Genomic DNA, 17,629 nt, shown 5'->3' with positions numbered 1-17,629 from the left:
GACCCTCTACGTCCTGCCCCTGGCCAGCACCCCCTACCCTCACACTGCTGGTCAAAGCCAAGCAGCAACTAGCTGGGCTTCACCAGCTGGGGGCTTTGAGTACCCGGAGGGGGGTTCCCTATGGCTCTCACTCTGGGGTTCCATCCCCCTGCTCCCGCAGACAACAGTGGTTCCCTCAATCATGGCCCATTCTAAATCTGACTCAGGGTCATTTCCCTTACCCCTGCAGATCCACACCCCCCTTGTTAGGTGCCCCAACCAAGCTCCAGGAGCACTGTGGTGAGGAGGCTTGCATTATTACCACAATGTGCAGCTAAGACTCAGAGCTGGCCCACGCCCAAGGTCAACCATGTGTTGCCCATTGGCCAAGCCCTTGGTGACCCACCCTTCGGGTTTGGCTGGATTTTGAGGAATCCCAGGCATGAGGATGTATGTGTCCCAGGCATGAGGAGGGCAAGAGGGTAGGGCTGTAGCCGTCAGTGGGGCAAGCCCTGTCCCCCTGAGCCCTTGGTGGGGCTCTGACTCCCTAAAACTTTAAAGGGAAGATAACCTACCCTCAAATAGTGAGTGTTTTTTGCCCTTCCTCCTTCTCAACTCTGAAACATTTGTAGTCAAGGGTAGTAGGGGACCCTAACCACAGGGAAGCACCTGTCTCAGGATTCAACTAGAGACACCCTGGAGGCTGTGCCTGGAGCAGTCTCCAAGTTCTTGGGCCACCGCTACCCCCTGAGCTATGTTAGGACCTGAGAGAAGAGAGGCTAGGGGAAATTACCTTTCTTGACTACTAACTCTGCAGGATCTCTTTAGGTATGTGGTGACCTCTGGTGTCCTAACAAACCCAAGGGAAGTGGGAAATCTCCATCTTACAAATAAGAAAACCGATCCTTAGAAGGCGAGAGAGGGGCACACTTACTGAGCACTGACCGTGTGTCAGATACCTCTTTGATTCCTTTGAGATGATGGAGTTAAATTAAGATTGCCAGTCTGGTCTGCCTGACTCCAAAGTTTATGTTGTGTTTTTTGTTTTGTTTTGTGTTGTGTTGTGTTAAGTAGGCTCCACTCCTAACATGGGGCTTGAACTCATGACCCTGAGATCAAGAGTTGGGGGCGCCTGGGTGGCTCAGTCGGTTGGGTGTCTGACTTTGGCTCAGGTCATGATCTCGCGGTTCATGAGTTCTAGCCTGGGTTGGGCTCTGTGCTGACAGCTCAGAGCCTGGAGCCTGCTTTGGAGACTGTGTCTCCCTCCCTCTCTCTCTGCCCCTCCCCTGCTCATGCTCATGCTCATGCTCTGTCTCTCTCAAAAATAAATAAGCATTAAAAAAAAAAAAAAAAAAAGAGTTTCATGCTCTACCGACTGAGCTAGTCAGGTGCCCCAAGTTCATATTTAAAAAAAAATAACTATTGTATTGGATTTTTTTTTTAATTATGAAGGAAACAGAAGTTCATTGTTAAGAACTGAGAAATAGAGACACGTATAAGGAAGAAAAGAAAAAGAAATATTCTTGGAGTGGTGCCCCCGCCCCCAGCCTCCCCGGCAACTAATCATTGCTGGATAGCTTTCCAATATACTAGGCTGTGATGCTTTGGAAAGGGCTGCTTGACTGAGCCACGGAGCTGACTTGCACCCTGTGTGAACAGGGCGAGTGAGATGATCAATGATCTTAGCTTCTAGGCGTTGTCCCGGTGTTGGGACAGGGAGGGGCTGAGGCCCAGTTTCAGGTGGAATGCCCCACCTGGCAGAGCCAGGGCTGGACTCTGCCCCAGGCATTAAAGCGGGGAACACTCTCAGGCTGCAGAGCAGGGAGGGGCGTGGCCATGACCGGGGGGGGGGGGGGGGGGGGGGGCGCGGTCACGCCGGGAGGGGCGTGGCCATGGCCGGCTGCCAGCGGGCAGAGGGGGTGCTCAGAGGATCTTTCGCCTGCCTCTGGTTGGTTTCTCCGCACATAAGTCGGCGTGCCCCTCTCTTGATGTGGGCTGCCATCCTCGAAGTGCCACACGCCCCTCTCCTCTGTGTATGTTTGAGACGCATGCCAGCCTCCAACGTCAACAGCACCCTGGGGCATGGGCCTGTCATTTTCTCAGGACCAGCTCGCCGAGTGGCGCGCGGCCAGCTCAACTGACTGCCGCAGTCAAAGTCCCTTGTCTGAGGTCAGCAGTGACCTCAAGCCCAGCCCTGCCCGCTTGGCCTCACCCTGTGGCTCCGGAACTCCTCCTTTATTCCAGACAGAGAACCATCTGGAGACAACGGCGCCTCCTGTCATGGAAATGCGGCCCCGAGTGCCTAGGCCACTGCCCACCAGGCGGAGGGTGAGCCGAGTCACAGGCAGGACACCTTCTGGGCCTGCATTCGGAGCACCATGGTTGAAGCGACCCTTAGCAAGCGGTTACAAACGAGGCAGGGAGGCCCAGAGACAAGTGACTTTGCTCGGAGTTGAATGGTGGTAGGGTTGGCTCCAGAACACAGGCTTTCCACCTCTCCTGCACTCTTTCGACCTTTCAGTCACGTAACGAACTTGTTGCGTTGTCCATTCTGTGCTCAGCATGAACAAAGAATTAGCTGTTACTTGACCCAACAGGAGACTGGGCTTGGACAGCAGAGACTACACTCACCTATGACAGGTTCTGTCTGTGCTGGAGAAGCGTGAGGGCAATACTATGGTGGCAAAGAGGGTAGGCCCTGACGTTCCAGTTTTGGCCCTGCCGCTGACTAGCTGTGTGCCCTTGGGCAATGCTCTTAGCCTCTCTGTGCCTCAGATTCCTCTTCTGTAAAATACAAACAACCTGCCTCGTAGGGTCACCATGGGGACTTACTGGGCTGCTACATGTGAGGTACTCATAATCATGCCTAGCACATAGTAGGCACGTAAATAATTGTCAGCTGTGATAATAGTGCACACAGGAAGACACGGGGTAGAGAAATTAACTCCATGGAAGGCTTCATGGACAAGGGGCATTTAATCTGGGGCTTAAAGGGTAACTAGGAGTTTTCCAGGCCAAGAAGAGCATCCTAGGCAACATCAGGGCAAGAGCAAGGCTCTTGCTCTCAGGAGACCCAAGAAGACATGGGAATGAATCCCAAGCAGCTGCAGTGGTTCTCAACAGGTGGGGGAGGAAGGTGTGACCAAATCATCTAGGGGCTTTTTCAAGCTATTCACCGTCCCCCAGAACCTCCAAAGGGTGGTGTCTCTGGCTTACCCAGGATCCTTGCTGCGAGGAGCCCACTTGCTCATGAGTGAGTCGGGTCCCCACGTGCACTGGAATGGGAAAAGGATGAGAACCACTAGCTGGAGCCCAGGGATTGTGGGGTAGGGGGGGAGAAGATGGCAGGAGCTGCAAAGGGGACAGCTTACGAAAGGTCTCAAATGCCATGCGAAGGTGCTTGAATTTCATCCTCTGGACCAATGGAAGGCTTCTGAGCAGGGAAGCGGCTTGCTTTGAGATCCATTTTACAAAGAACATCCTGGCATCAGGTTTGAAGAATGGAGTGAGGCAGAGGCCAGGGAAGTATCTGGAGATGATGACAGTAGTCTGTCTATCTGTCTGGGTAAGAGACAAGACAGTGAGGACTGAAGAAGGGATGAGCTTGAGGGGTGGCAAGAGGGAGGGCCCCAGGAAGTGCCTGGCAAAGTTGGGTGACAAGCGGGGCGTGTGGGTGATGACTGGGTTGCCTGGAAAGACCGTGATATAACTGGCTGTGTGTCCTTGGGGAAGTCACTTAACCTCTCTGTGCCTCTTTCCTTTTCTGTAAAACGGAGGGAGCAATAACAGCACCTATGTCATCAGGTTGTGATGGAAAGTAAATGAGTCAAGAGACAGAAAACACAGAACGGGGGCATCTGGGTGGCTCAGTTCATTGAGCATCCAACTTCACCTGAGGTCATGATCTCACAGTTCCCGAGTTCGAACCTCACATCGCACTCGCTGCTGTCAGCGCAGAGCCCTCTTCCAGCCCTCTGTTCTCCTCTCTCTCTCTGTCTCTCCCCCATTCACAATCTCTCTCTCAAAAATAAATAAACACTTAAAAAATACTAAAAAAAGAAAACACAGAAAGAGCACCTGGTGCAGAGTAAGTACTAGGAAGTCAGCGGCTGCTGTTATTATTGCTGAGACTGGAAGGACTGGGGATGGAGGGAGAAGGTGTGAGGCGCTGATATCCGGAGGATAGAGATGCTCTGAGGCCCTCTCTGCACCTTCTCACCTTCTCTCTTTTTGATGGTCTTATCTTTGCTTGTAACTTTTTTTATTTTTTATTTTAAATTTTTTAATTTTATTTATGAGACAGAATGCAAGCATGAGCTGGGGAGGGGCAGAGAGAGATGGAGACACAGAATCCAAAGCAGGCTCCAGACTCCCAGCTGTCAGCACAGAGCCGGACGCAGGGCTCGAACTCATGAACCCTGAGATTATGACCTGAGCCGAAGTCAGACGCTTAACTGACTGAGCCACCCAGGCGCCCTTTAACTTTTTTAATTGTGAGCTACATCTAACATAAAAGTTACCATTGCATTGGCAATTGGTTACCATTGCATCACTGGCATTAAGTAACTTTTTCTTTCAACCAATCCTAGTGTGCGGAAAAGTTGCAGGAAGAGTAGGAAGAACTCTCTAGAGCCTCCGCCCAGATTCCCGCATTTTGCCAATTGCTCCCTCCATCCTTGATGTAGACACATTGTTTCTTCCTGAACCATCCAAGAGTAAGCTGAGACATTGTGTCCCTCCGCTCCTAAATACTTTAGCCTGTGTGGCCTAAGAGCAGACATTTTCTGCACAACTACCAAATTCAGGAATTTAATATGGGTATGATACTATTGTCTAATGCATGTTTATATTGTTATTGCCAATCCTCTCGTTCTTCATGGCACACACTCCCCACCCCCACCCCAAGATCCAATCAGGATCACACACTGCACAGAGGTGTCACCCGCGAGCCCTCTTCTTAAGGAGGCCTTTCCTCGGTTCTCACATCGGGGAATTCAGCGCCCACGGAGGTGGATGCTGTCTACACCTGTGCATTTATTTGCACACTGAAACAGGGCACCATCCAAGCTGGGACACTCAATGCCAGCTGCCTGGGTCTTCCTGGGGAGAAAAGGGAGCTCACCTCCTGGGTCTGTTTTTCTAGGATGAAAGTTAACACGGGTTTGTATTTGCCTCTCCCGGACACGCACGGCTGAGTGAGCCTCTGGGGCTATGTGGGCGTGAGTGGGAAGGGGCAGGGCCAGCTGGGGTTTGGAGCTGCTGGATGGAGATGAGGTTGAACTCAGGCACGTGCCCTAGGGTGGTGAACAGTGAAGGGCCATGGCACCTGGAACGGTGCAGTGAGATGGTGGGCGTGTCCTGGGACCCCCATGCCGGTGGGGGCAGGGGGACCTGAAAAGCCAGACCTCTGCCCGCACGGCTGTTTCCAAGGCTGCTCATGAGACAGGCTTTTATCCTCTGGTCTTGGGAGTCTAATGCATTTCCAGAGTTCCTGAAGATCGAAGGGTAGGGTTGGCAGTACTATCTCTGGCCCATGAAGTCCGCCCATCCCCCTCTTCTACGCAGAATCATACTTAAGCACCTGGTGTGACCCAGGAGGCGTTTCAAGGATTCCAGAAATATTTGATTGTTCACAATTTGTTCACGTTTGTGGGAGAGGAAGATTGGAAGACATAGCCCTTCAACTAACCCCGGCTTCCTGGGTTAGGAATATTATCTCATTTGATCCTCAGAATGCCCTGCAAAGGAGGAAATATCTCCATTTTATAAGCGAAGAACATGGGTGATCTATAGAAAAGATAAGTCGGGAGGCCTAGGTTTGCACCCTGGGTCTGTTAAGGGACTGGAGATAACATAGGTAAAGCTCCTAGTGCTGGCACACCGTGGGTACAGAAATGATGCTTGGATATTGCCGTCACCACTGCTTGGCCAAGGTCACACCCCTGGCAAAATTCAGAGCACAAATGGACTCTCGGGCTTTCTATGCCGAATCCCCATGTCTTTTTATTTTTCAATTATATTCAAAAGAGTAAACAGAAGTCTCAACCATGGCTTTTGAAGGTCTGGCCCCCACCTCATCAAAATCAGAGGGTACATACTTGGTGAAGGTTAATAGACAATCGGTGGTGTGTGTGTGTGTGTGTGTGTGTGTGTGTGTGTTGCATCTCAGAAGGTCTTAGGAGACACTCCTCGGATGGGCTGGCCCCCGTCCCTGCCCCCGGTTTGGATCGCTGGGTTTGAGAGATGTGAAAACAGGTGTGTGGCCGTGTGAATCAAGTAGAGGCAGAAAATTACCAAGAGGCAGACAAGAGATGACGGCTCAAGGTCATTTCAGCTTCAGAATTCTTTGAGAATGAGATGAGTTGTTTGTGGCCCCCAGATGGCCAAAGGGTAATTCTGAGGTTGCCCTTTGTAACCCAGGTTCTCATGGATATTTTCAAAACATCTTTCTTGAATCTCCTGTCTTAGATCTGAAGCTATTAGGTCATTAAGCCCAGAGAGTCAGCACCATTGGCTCATCAGTGAGTAACGACTTGGCTTACTAAGTGTCCAGCTTTGGGGGATTCACATTGGTCACATAGGTCCCTGGGCTCCAAGGTCAACCTCACCTCACCTCACCTCACAAGAGAGCAAACAAAAATCTTCCTTTGAGGGGCTTGGCTGTAGGTTGCTCCAAACAGCATCAGGTCAGTGAGGGCTCCTGGTGATAACGTTTGCTGGGCTCACATTTAATGGGCTTTCGCTACACGCCAGGAGCAGAGTGCTTTTTGTGTATTGTGTCATTTATCCTCCCACCTGCCCTAGAATAGGTAAATTCTATTTTTATCACTACCTTATAGGGAAACTGAGGCACAGAGAGCTTAACCAGTTGGCACAGTCCTACAGCTAGTTGGGAATTACTAGTCCTACAGCTAGTTGGGAATTCCAGCTAGATCTGCAATTCAAATCCAGACAGTCTAGCTCCAAAGCCAGTGCCCTTAGCCCCTTTCACCTCTGCCATCCTGTCGGAGGCGCTCAGCTAATCCTTGAAGAATGAGAGATTTTAGAGAAACAAAATACCGAAGGATGGGAGCACCACAGACCTGGGGTTGGTAGTGCTAGTTGTGTGACTATAGACAACTTAGGAAATACTTCTGAGCCTCAGTGTCCTCATCTGGTAAATGGGCATAGCGTCTTCTTCATAGAGTAGTGTGGTGGAGATAACGTGTTTCGAGCATGGAGCAAAGGGGTATTATTGTTAGAAATGGAGGGCGGGAGGAGGGGCACAGCCTGACCAAGCATCCGGGATGAACATGAACTCCGTGTGCGGTTTGGAAGTACGGTGGAGAGGGAGGTGTCCAAGCTAGAATGTGAGATGGGTGTAACAGGTGAGTGGTACGTAAAAGCTGGGGCTGGGAAGTGCAAGGCCAGGTTGTTGAGGGCCTTGGAAACTACTGTAAAATGCTCCACAGCTCTCCAAGGCACAGGTGTGTGGACTTTGTCGATGTATGGAAATATGTGTTTGGGGAAAAAAAAATAGAACGTAAAATAGTATGTTCTAACCGACAGCTGTGCACACACATTGTGGTCTGTTAGGCTTAAGATCAGAAGGGCATCTGCAGCACTATAAATATTCCAGTTCACCACTTTTAATTAATTTGGTTTCCTGGAAATACCTAATGAAAACCAAGAGTGAACAGGAGGCCAGGCTGAGGAATTTGGCTTTTAGCTTGTGGATGTGCCTGGGGCGCAAGGCAGATTCGTTTGTTTTGTTTTGTTTTGTTTTGTTTTGTTTTGTTTTGTTTTAATTGAGATAGAATTCATAGACAGTCGATTCTCATTATTTGCTGATTCTGTATTTGCGAATTCGCCTACTCGCTAAAATGTATTTGTAGCCCCCAAAGCACTACTCAAGACACTTTGGACATGTGCACGGCTGTGAAAAATTGGAGTCACCTGATGCGCATGGTCCCGGCTGAGATCAAACAAGACATTTTGCCTTCTAGCTTCAGCTCTCATACTGTAAATAAGTGTCCTTTGTTCTTTAGTGCCATATTTTTCATACTTCTTTGTTTTTTGTTGGTGATTTCACTATTTAAAATGGCCCCCAAGCATAGCGCCCATGTGCTAACATTCCTAAGTGCAAGAAGGCTGTGATGTGCCTTACAGAGAAAATATGTATGTTAGATAAGCTTTGTTCAGGCTTGAGTTATACTGCTGTTGGCCCTGAGTTCAATATCAATGAGTCAACCAAAAATTAAATAAGGTGTCTTTAAACAGAAACACACATAAAATAAAGTTATGTATTGATCGGTTGATGAAAATGCTATGATGCAAGTTTGCAGGAAACTAATCTGTTTCCCTTGGGGCACTGATTCTGCATTTTCTTTCTTTTCTTTCTTTCTTTCTTTTTTAATTAATTTATTTTTGAAAGAGAGAGAACACAGGCGGGGGGAGCGAGGGCAGAGAGAGAGGGAGACCCAGAATCCGAAGCAGGATCCAGGCTCTGAGATGTCAGCACAGAGCCCGACGCGGGGCTCGAACCCACAAGCTGTGAGATCATGACCTGAGCTGAAGTCTGACGCTTAACTGACAGAGCCACCCAGGTGCCCCAGATTTGGCGTTTTCTAATTCAGTGTCTGAAGCAACTTTAGGAACCATAATTTGTGCAAATAACAAGACTCACCTGTACATAAGATTCACCCTTTTAAATGAGCCCTTTTATATTTTAGTATATTCACAAGGCTATGCAACGATCACCACCACTGCTGATTTTCGAGCAGTAAAATGACCTCCGAGAGCAGCAAGAATTATTTGTCTGTCTTTCCTCATTCCCTGATCTCTCTGCCCTCTTTCAGAATGCCCAGGAGAACCATGGACTGGCTGTGCCCACCCCCTCTGTCCCAGGAGACTTTGCAGACAAAGAAGTGACAGGTAAGGGGACTATGGGTTTGGGGCTTCTCCCATCTTTCTTTCCTCCTTCGGCCCAAGCATCTGGCCCACCCCAGCTGGTGATAAAGCCGGAGTCCCCAGGCCTCTTGGCTGCTGGCTGCAACCAGTGGGGGTTGAGCAGAGCCAAGGCTGGCTAAGGCCAATTCCAGTGGGGGGAAGATGGTGAGGGCCAACACCAGAGCAGGGTCAAGGGCAGCAGGAAGTGGCGGAAAGAACCCGGAGTCAGACCCACCTGGCTTTCAATCCCAGCCCTCCTACAGATGAGCTTTGTTCCCTTTGGGCAAGTCATTTAACCCCTTGCACGTCTGTGTCTGCAAATGAGCCATGGCAAACCTAAATCCAGTTCTGGAGGAGGCAGTGACGTACTGGATGGGACTTTGGTCACTTCTTGTCACACTGAGGCTCAGAACCCACCAATGACTTCCCATGATGCTCAAAGCAGAGGTTCTTGCCAGGACTTCCAGAATCTGGCCTCACCTGGCCTCATCGCCTGCTTTCTCTCCCGGTCTCACGCTGCTCCCGCCAACCCGGTATCCTTGTTGCCCTTCAGCACCTGCACATTTCCACCCCAGGGCCTCTGCACTGCGGTTCCCTCTGCCTCGGCTGCTGTTCCCCTGTACACGTGTACAGCTCCCTCCTGCCCGAACGCCCTCTGTGCTCAGATGCCAGCTTCTCAGTGAGGTCTCCTCTGACCACACTATTCAAAGTGTCACCCCAGCACCCCTGGGCTGTTCCCACATATCACTCATCATCTGATGCGTGGCAACAATTTATGGATGTATTATGTTCATTGTTTGTCTCATTGTCCCATTAAAATGTAAGCTTCAGGGGCTCCTGGGTGGCTCAGCTGGTTAAGCGGCCGACTTCAGCTCAGATCATGATCTCACGGTTTGTGAGTTCGAGCCCCACAGCGTGGAGCCTGCTTGGTATTCTCTCTCTCCCTGTCTCTCTCTGCCCCTCCCCTGCTTGCACACTCTCTCTCAAAATAAATAAACAAACTTTATATATTAAAAGAGAAATAGTAAGCTCCAGCAGGGCCAGTATTTTGACTACTTTTGTTTTGTTTGCACTGCTGTCTCGCAGCTCCTACCGCTTGGGTGCTTAATGAATGTCAGTTTTTCCTCCTCCCCACTCTCGTTTTGTCTTGAAGTCAGACAGCTGGGAGAAGCCCTTCAGAGCTTCACATTCCCTGGGCTTGTGCTACAAAGTGAGAGGAGGGAGGCAGAGGACAGGCCACCTAAGAGAGAAGTAAGCAGGCCTGTTGGTGGCCTGCAGACTCAGGGTGTTGGGGGTGGGGAAGGGCTGGGAACCAGGTCCAAGAAGGGAGGGGTGTGAGCCGCTGGGGCCAGAGGTTCTCAGCATCTGTCTAGCGCCCGTGGCTGTCAGGCCACCTTCTTTCCACATATCCCCATCCCACCCCGCAGGCCAGACTCTGTCCCAGGAGCTCTCTGTGAGGCGGAGAGCTGGCTTCTAGGTAGACTCGGGATCTTTGGAAAGCAGGGGTTCCATGTTTTCCATGGAAAGACCATGTTCCCTCCTATGAGTCTTTCACCCAAAACTTTCTACTGAGAACGTCTCCAGGCCCCTGACCCACGACTTCCCGTCTTCCTCCCACTTGTCCTGTCTTACAACCTAAACAGTTAGGTGCAGGTGGTTAGTAATCCAAGCAGTCGCCATTCATAAGGTGCCTACTATGGGCCTAGCACCATGGTAAGCCCTTTACGTCTTTTTACACGAATCCTCTGGTTAATCCTCCCAACAGCTTTACGTGGTAAGCGTTGACATTATGCCCATTTTACAGATGATGAGACTGAGGCTCGGCAAGGTTAGCTGGCGTGTCCAAGGTCACACATCTGGTTAAGCAGTAGGGCTGGGATTTGAACCCTGGCCTTTCTGGCTGTGTATCAGCCAAAGCCCCCATGAGAAACAGATGGCATACTCAAAGGGGATAACCAAAGGGTTTCATGAAAGGATGATATGCAAGGAGGGGGGCAGCGTTCGGGGACTGGAGTGGGTGGTGACACAAGCCCCAGAGGCTGAGGGAGCAGTGGGGAGCTACTCCTGTATCTTTGAGCTGTGGGACGGGGCTAACCTGCCAGGAAGGCAGCCTTTGGCGACTGTGGCCCGTCAAGAAGGGAGGGTGGGGGGATCGATGCCCTGGCCTCTCTGCGCCCACCCTCTGATCTGCCAGCAGCAACCATTGGCTGAACCCACCTGGAGCCAGAGGATAAGGGAGCCCCCGGGCCAGAGCAGGGCAGGGGAGAGTGAAACAAACGGAGAATATTCAGTACAGGCTCCCGAGGAGGCCGAGCCCAGGATAGGCAGGGGCCCCCTCCCTGGAAAGGAGAGGCTCACTCCCAGGACAGCTCAGGACCTCATGGCCTCCCGGCCTCCCTCTTCTTTTGCTTTTCCCTTCTTTCAGGTACCAGCTCACTCGTCAACGGCAACCTGCGCCTGTACAGCTCTGTGGGTGACCTAAGGCCGGGGCACTATGGGCAGGACGCACTCATCCCTCCCCCTCCCCCAGGCCCGGCCCCGGGGCCACCCCCAGGCTTTTCACAGCTTCGGGAGGAATCCCCCCCACCTCCACCTTCCATGGCTCCCCCACCACCTCCCCTGCTGCTGGAACCCCCACCCCCACCCACCACGGCCCCACCTCCGCCCCCAGTATTGGGGGCCCAAGCCCCCCTATCCACCCTTTCCTCCCCATCCACACCCACCCCTCCTGACTTCATTCCTCCTGCCCCACCCTTGGCCTCTCTAGCCCCACCTCCACCCCTTTTGCCAGCCCCAGCACCCCCAGCATCTCTTCATACAACGGGGACTCACTTCTTTCCCCCTGGGGGTGTCACCAAGTGGAAATCAGAGGTAGCGCTGAATGGCAGGCAGCCGGAGACCCCCAGAACCAGCCCCCCCCAGAGCCCAGCTGAGCCAAAGGGGAGTCTTCTGAGGCCTAAGCCAGAACCCCACCTCACTTTCCCCCGCTCATTCAAGGTGCCTCCCCCAACCCCAGTCAGGACTTCGTCCATCCCAACTCAGGAAGCACAGGGGACGTCTCCAGAGGAGGAAGGGGCCACCAAGAAAGCCCCCAATCGACTCCCACTGCCTCCCAGCTTCCACATCCGCCCAGCGTCCCAGGCCTATCCGGACAGGGCCCCTGAGCCTGACTGCCCAGGGGAGCTCAGACCTGCAGCACCAGCCAGCCCCAGGCTGGGCCAGTCCCAGTCCCAGTCCCAGACTAAGGAATGTACCGAGACTCCTCCGCCAGCCCCTCCCCTGCCCCCTCCTGCACCCCCACTCCCTCCCCCAGCACCGCCACTTCCCCCAGCTGCCCCTCCTTTGCCCGCTGCTGAGAAGGCAGCCCCTCCACCTTCTAGGTTTACAAAAAACTCCAAATCCAGCCCCCCAGCCCCCAACCCCAAACCTAACCCCCCCAGTCCGGAGGACACAGCGTCTTCAGCGCCTGTGGACTGGCGGGATCCCAGCCAGATGGAAAAGCTGCGGAGTGAGCTGGCAGCCTATCTCTGTGGCTCCAGGAGGGAGGATCGATTTGTCAGTCACAGGGCAGGCCCAACAGCGGCTTCGCAGGAAAAGGAGGGCAAGAAGGGCCCCAGCCTGCCAGAGAAAGAGGCTCCCCCCAGCCTGCCGGAGAAGGAGATCCTCCCAAGTGTTCCCAAGAAGAGTCCCTCCAGCCTGCAAGAGAAGGTGGCTGCCACCAGCCTGCCCCTTCCCCCTGTGGACTACATCTCCCAAGACCCCCCAGCTCCCAGTGTCCGGCAGATCCGGAGCGAGCTGGAGGCCCGGCTCTCCTCATCAGCAGAGAAGGAAGCCAAGCCCAGCATAGGGTCTCTGCCTCCCAAGCCTCGGCTAGAAGCGGGAAGAATCTTTGAACATAGGACGGATAATGGCGAATTCTCTAAGCCTGTGGCCAGGAATCTGCCGCCTCCAACCACCACCCCTCTGCCAACCACACCACTACAGTCCAAGGCCACATCTGTGCCAGCCGCACCACCTAAGCCCACACCTGGACCGGCCACACCGCCCAAGGTCACGCCTGCACCGGTCACACCACCCAAGGTCACGCCTGCACCGGCCACACCACCCAAGGTCACGCCTGCACCGGCCACACCACCCAAGGTCACGCCTGCACCGGCCACACCACCTAAGGTCACGCCTGCACCGGTCACACCACCCAAGGTCACGCCTGCACCGGCCACACCACCCAAGGTCACGCTGGGGCCAGCCACACCATCTAAGGCTGTGCCTGAGCCAGCCACACCATCTGCAGCCACAACTGTACCCACCACATCATCCAAGCTGACAGCAGAGAAGAAACTGGTCCCCGCTGGGCAGTGGGAGAAGCCAACCCCCCAGGAACTTACAGTGGCCCCCCAGACAGAGGCAGAAGGGCACCCCTCAGAGGCCAGTAAGCCTCCTGCACTGGGAGCCCTCTCATCTCCAGCCCTCCTACCAAAGAGATCCCCAGGCGGCAAAGGGGTAGCATTTCTCTACAAGCCCCATCGCAGCCAGGAAAGCCCCAGCCAAGAGGCTGCTGTGGCAGTGGGCGCGCTGGCCACAGGGTCGGTGGGAGGGTCACGGGAACCTGTGGAGGTGAAGGAGCCCCAGGGGCTGCCAGATAAACCCCCAACCTCAGCCCCGCCTGCCGATGAACTGCTCAGGCACCCGGTGACCGGGGAGGTGGTGCAGCCCGGCTCTCCCATGGCTCTGCTCCTTGCGGCCAGGCAGAGGGCACAGAAGGGAAGGCCGGGAGGGGCCGCCCTGGGCCGGTCCTCCCTGCCAGGGAGTCTCCGGGGCCACGGCAGCCAGCCCCAAGCAGGCTCTGACAGCATCTTCCACAAGGAGGGCCGGCCCAACTCCTTCACTGTGGTCCCCAAGTCACCCAAGGAGGCTGAGAAGGACCCCCAGCCGGCCTCCTCAGCACAGCCTCCGGTACCCAGTCAGTGGAAGCCCCAGCACCCCGGGGACCCAGAGGGCACTGAGCCAAACCACAGACACAACGGGACAAAGGCGGGGGCAAAGCCGGCGTTCTCCATCCTCCCCCAGGGCCGCCTGCTGCCCAAATCCTTCTCGTCCCCCCCTTCTCCTTCCTGCAAGAGGGAAGAGGAGGAGGACGACGACGACGAGGGGGAGTTCTGCTTTGAGGTCATCCCACCGCCGCCAGAGTTCAGCAACGACCCGGAGCCCCCCGCCCCCGCCCTCCGGTATCTGGGGCGCCGGGGATCCCCTCCCCGGAACAACTTCTTAGACTTGGGGCAGCCCTTGGCTTCTCGGGGCTTCTCGCGCTTTCCAGCCGGGGCGCACCACGCCGGGGCCGGGGGCCTGGAGCGCTTCGCCGGCGGGGGCCGGTCGCTCATCAAGAAGCGCCTGTACGTCGGGGAGCCCCAGCGCAGCCCCGGGCAGCCCCGCGGCGGCACCGCCCGCAGCCTGAGCTCCCCCAACTGCTTCGGGCCGCCGCCTGGGGGCCCGGAAATGCGGCGCGTCAACTCGGCGGGCCGCGCGCCCCCCGGCGGCCTGCACGCGCCGAGGCTGTCCATGGAGGGCGCAGCCCGCGGGGAGGCCAAGTTCAAGGCGCCCGGCGGCGACTACGGCTTCTCCCCTGCGGCCGGCAGGTGAGTTGGGAGTGGGGCGAGGAACAGACCTGGGGTGGGAAGCCAGGTGAGGGAAGGGTCCACCCGCGGGCCACAGAGAAGCCCACCAGGCCACGGCCACCCGTCCCGCGACATTGGGTTGTCTCCTCTCTGGCTCTCTGGACAGAGAAAGGAACACGAGGAACTCTTTACCTGGAAAGGGTTTCCCTGACCTGCGTCCTCGTTTCCCACCATCTCACTTGTTCTCTCTTTCTCCATCCTCCTGCTTTCCCCACCAGCTGGCTCCCCCTCTTCTGCTGCCTCTTTCCCATCCCCCAGAGGCTCAGGGCTTCAAGCTCAGAGTGGTGTGGGTGGAGACCTGAGTGGTCCTTGGCTGTGGGGATTTCGCAGCCCCACAGAGAAGGATCCAGACTCAGGCTAGGAGTGAAGAGTTCTGAATAGAAGGGTATTAAGCAAGTACTCTGTGGCCAGCCAAGCCTAGACAGGAGGAGGAGCCCTGTGTCTGCTGAATCAATACTGCTGGACTAGGGTCCCACCCTGTCCACCGGGGCTTGTGTGGGCAGATACCATAGCGCTGAGCCATATCTTTCCCTCTTGCGCCCGGAAGGAGATGGGAGGGCTGTTGGTTAACCAGCTGCAGATATTAACCTCACCTCTCTCCTGCTCCCCCTCCCCAGGTCTCCCCACGGAACCCCCCACTATGGAAGCCCCATCAATACATTCACCGTGAGGCCTGGGACCCGCCATCCTATCTCCTATGCCTACTCGGGGAACCACCGGAAAGCCCCATCCTGAGCCCAGGGTGTTCTCAGCTCTACTCCAAGGAGTCAGACCTGGGCACTTGTTTTTTGCGGGGGGTGGGAGGGACGCAGCAGGTGTTAGGCGGCCTGACTTAAACATGCAGGAGTCTTTGTTACCCGAACACAGACGGAGGACGAGTGAGAAGCCGTGGGAAGATGCACAGTGGGTTTCTGTTTCCCAAAGCACTGGCGTGGCTGTGGACTGTCTGCACATGGGGATGGGAGGGGGAAGGAGGGAGGAGAGGAGGAACCTTTAAGGGCCTGGAGCCCGAATTTCCGATATCTGGTACTGTTTGCTTTAGCACGACTTAAAGCAGTTTTACCAGCGTGGACTCCTGAGCAGGTCCTGAAAGCAAGGGGTGGGGCACTAAGTCTGAATGGGAATCCATCCCAGTGGCTGTGATTGTCTGTCCAGTGCTCCCAGAGGGCTGAGGCCCAGCTCCATCTGGGTAGGGGTGCGGGGCACTACACGTTGAGCTCTTTAGCCTCCGCCGGCCCACCATTTGTCACCCCAAGAGGTGATTCCTAGGTTCCTAGCATAGAAGCCACATTGAGGTGGGACCAGGAATGTGCACATACAACCTGTGGAGCAGGTACTGGAACAGAGTTCTTTGCATTGGCCAAGGGTGGGGATAGCGGGGCGGATGGTTCATTTTCCCTGGCGCTGGCCCTTAGCCACAGGGAAGCCTAGAGAGAGAAGGAAGACTTGGCAAGTACAGGATGGGAGACAGAGGATTAAGTCTTGTTTTCCTACTCAGACCCAGGCAGCCATGATTTGGGGGATTGGGCCCAAGGAGCCAGAAGACCTGGGAGCTGGACACCAAGGCCTAACCTAGGCAGAACCCATTTGGGATTTGGAGGGGGCATCCTACCCAACCACCCCTCCCAATCCCAACACTACAGGTCCCCAATATTATTGGGCTTCAAAATGCATAGCAAAGATGCTGGAAGATGGGGAGTGGGAGGCGGCAGAGATGGGCAGTCCCAGACCCAAATTCTTGGGACCAGTCAAGGCAGGCTGCCTCGGTAAGGAGGAATGGGAGGGAGTGGCCAGCCTCAGAGAAGCAGGCCGGTAGGACAGCCAGGAAGCAGCACCCTGTGGGGGCACAGTGTTGGACCTTTAGGACTTGAGGTCACTAGCCAAGATACAGGTTGTGGGGACAGCAGGAGAGCCACTTCAGGGAAGGACAGCGCAGGCACCCCGATGGCACAGGATCTGGTTACCTGTGTTCAAGAAGTGAACCCCGCCCCAGACCAGCACTGGCCCTCTATGTATGTATGTATTTTCCCTGTACGATGTTTTATAAAAGAGTTCACTAATTTATCTGCTGTGTAAGGTTTGAAGGGTGAGGCATGGGCTCCCAGCTGTATGTTGCTCTGGAGTAGGAGGGGAAGGACTGGCTGTCACTTGGCTTGGGAAATAAACAGGCCAGTGTGGAATGGCCTCAGCTCTGTGGCTGTGGATTGATGACTGGGAGCTACCTCGGTGTGATGAGAGGCTGGGAGAGCTCCGCTGGGGAAGCCTGAGCACGGGGGGGTGCCTGACCGGGTGAGCCATTTTGCGGGGCCCATGCTTTCTCTTCTGAGCCTTAGGTTCTCTCTCGAAAGCCTTCAAGGGGAAGAAGCAGAGCTACAGTCTGGTGATAACAAACTGTGTCCTTGAGCAAGTCTCTTGGACTCTCTGAACCTCAGTCTCTTCTTCTGTGTAATGGGCATGATGATAACGCGGACCTAATAAGGCTGCTGAGAAGATCAGAGACAGTCATGCACTCATTAACGAGTATTTGAGTGACTCTTGGTGGCAGACGCTGTGCTTAGCGTGGATATACATGACTCTTGCTCACCGCAAGTCTGGTGGAGGAGGGAGGGGCTAAAAAGAACACCCAGAAGCATCACACATTGTAATAATCGGTGGGAGGAAAAGGGACAGGGTGCGTGAGAATAACCAGAGGGCAGGGAGAGAGGAGTGGATCTACTTTAACCTGGTGGTCAGGGAAGGCCTCTTGAGGTGGTGACATTTATGCCAATTTGGGCAAAACACCCAGCAAGTGTCTGATGGTCAGTGGTTGCTCAGTAAATTGCATTTTTGGCTCATGACTCCCTTATGTTTGTGTGGGCCCTTCCACAGTTTCCCGTAAAGCTCTGACGTGGTATCTAAAGCTTTTCCAGAAAACAGAACCAGAGTCGTCATCTCGAGACAGTGTCCGAGAGAGAGTTGTGTTTCCTCCTCTGTCTGAGTCCTCTGTGGCAGGTGGAGACCAGGGGGAGGCTCATTGTTCATCAACTTATGCTTCCAAGAGGGGTCTCCCA

At 54.4% G+C, this 17,629-nt stretch overlaps 1 protein-coding gene across 1 annotated transcript in view; it reads left to right on the top strand.

The window, feature by feature from the left end:
* CB2H6orf132 (chromosome B2 C6orf132 homolog) overlaps window positions 1-16,759 on the top strand; it is a 34,189-nt gene extending 17,430 nt beyond the window's left edge. The window contains exons 3-5 of the mRNA XM_042938752.1: window positions 8,817-8,892; window positions 11,333-14,540; window positions 15,197-16,759. Coding sequence (XP_042794686.1) covers window positions 8,817-8,892; window positions 11,333-14,540; window positions 15,197-15,314 — 3,402 coding nt within the window. The 3' untranslated portion in view covers window positions 15,315-16,759. The remainder of the gene's footprint in view (window positions 1-8,816; window positions 8,893-11,332; window positions 14,541-15,196) is intronic.
* The last annotated feature ends 870 nt before the right edge of the window (window positions 16,760-17,629 follow it).

This window comes from Panthera leo, chromosome B2 (assembly GCF_018350215.1).
Source record: "Panthera leo isolate Ple1 chromosome B2, P.leo_Ple1_pat1.1, whole genome shotgun sequence".
NCBI lineage: Eukaryota > Metazoa > Chordata > Mammalia > Carnivora > Felidae > Panthera > Panthera leo.
This window is presented reverse-complemented; position numbering and strand designations above follow the sequence as displayed.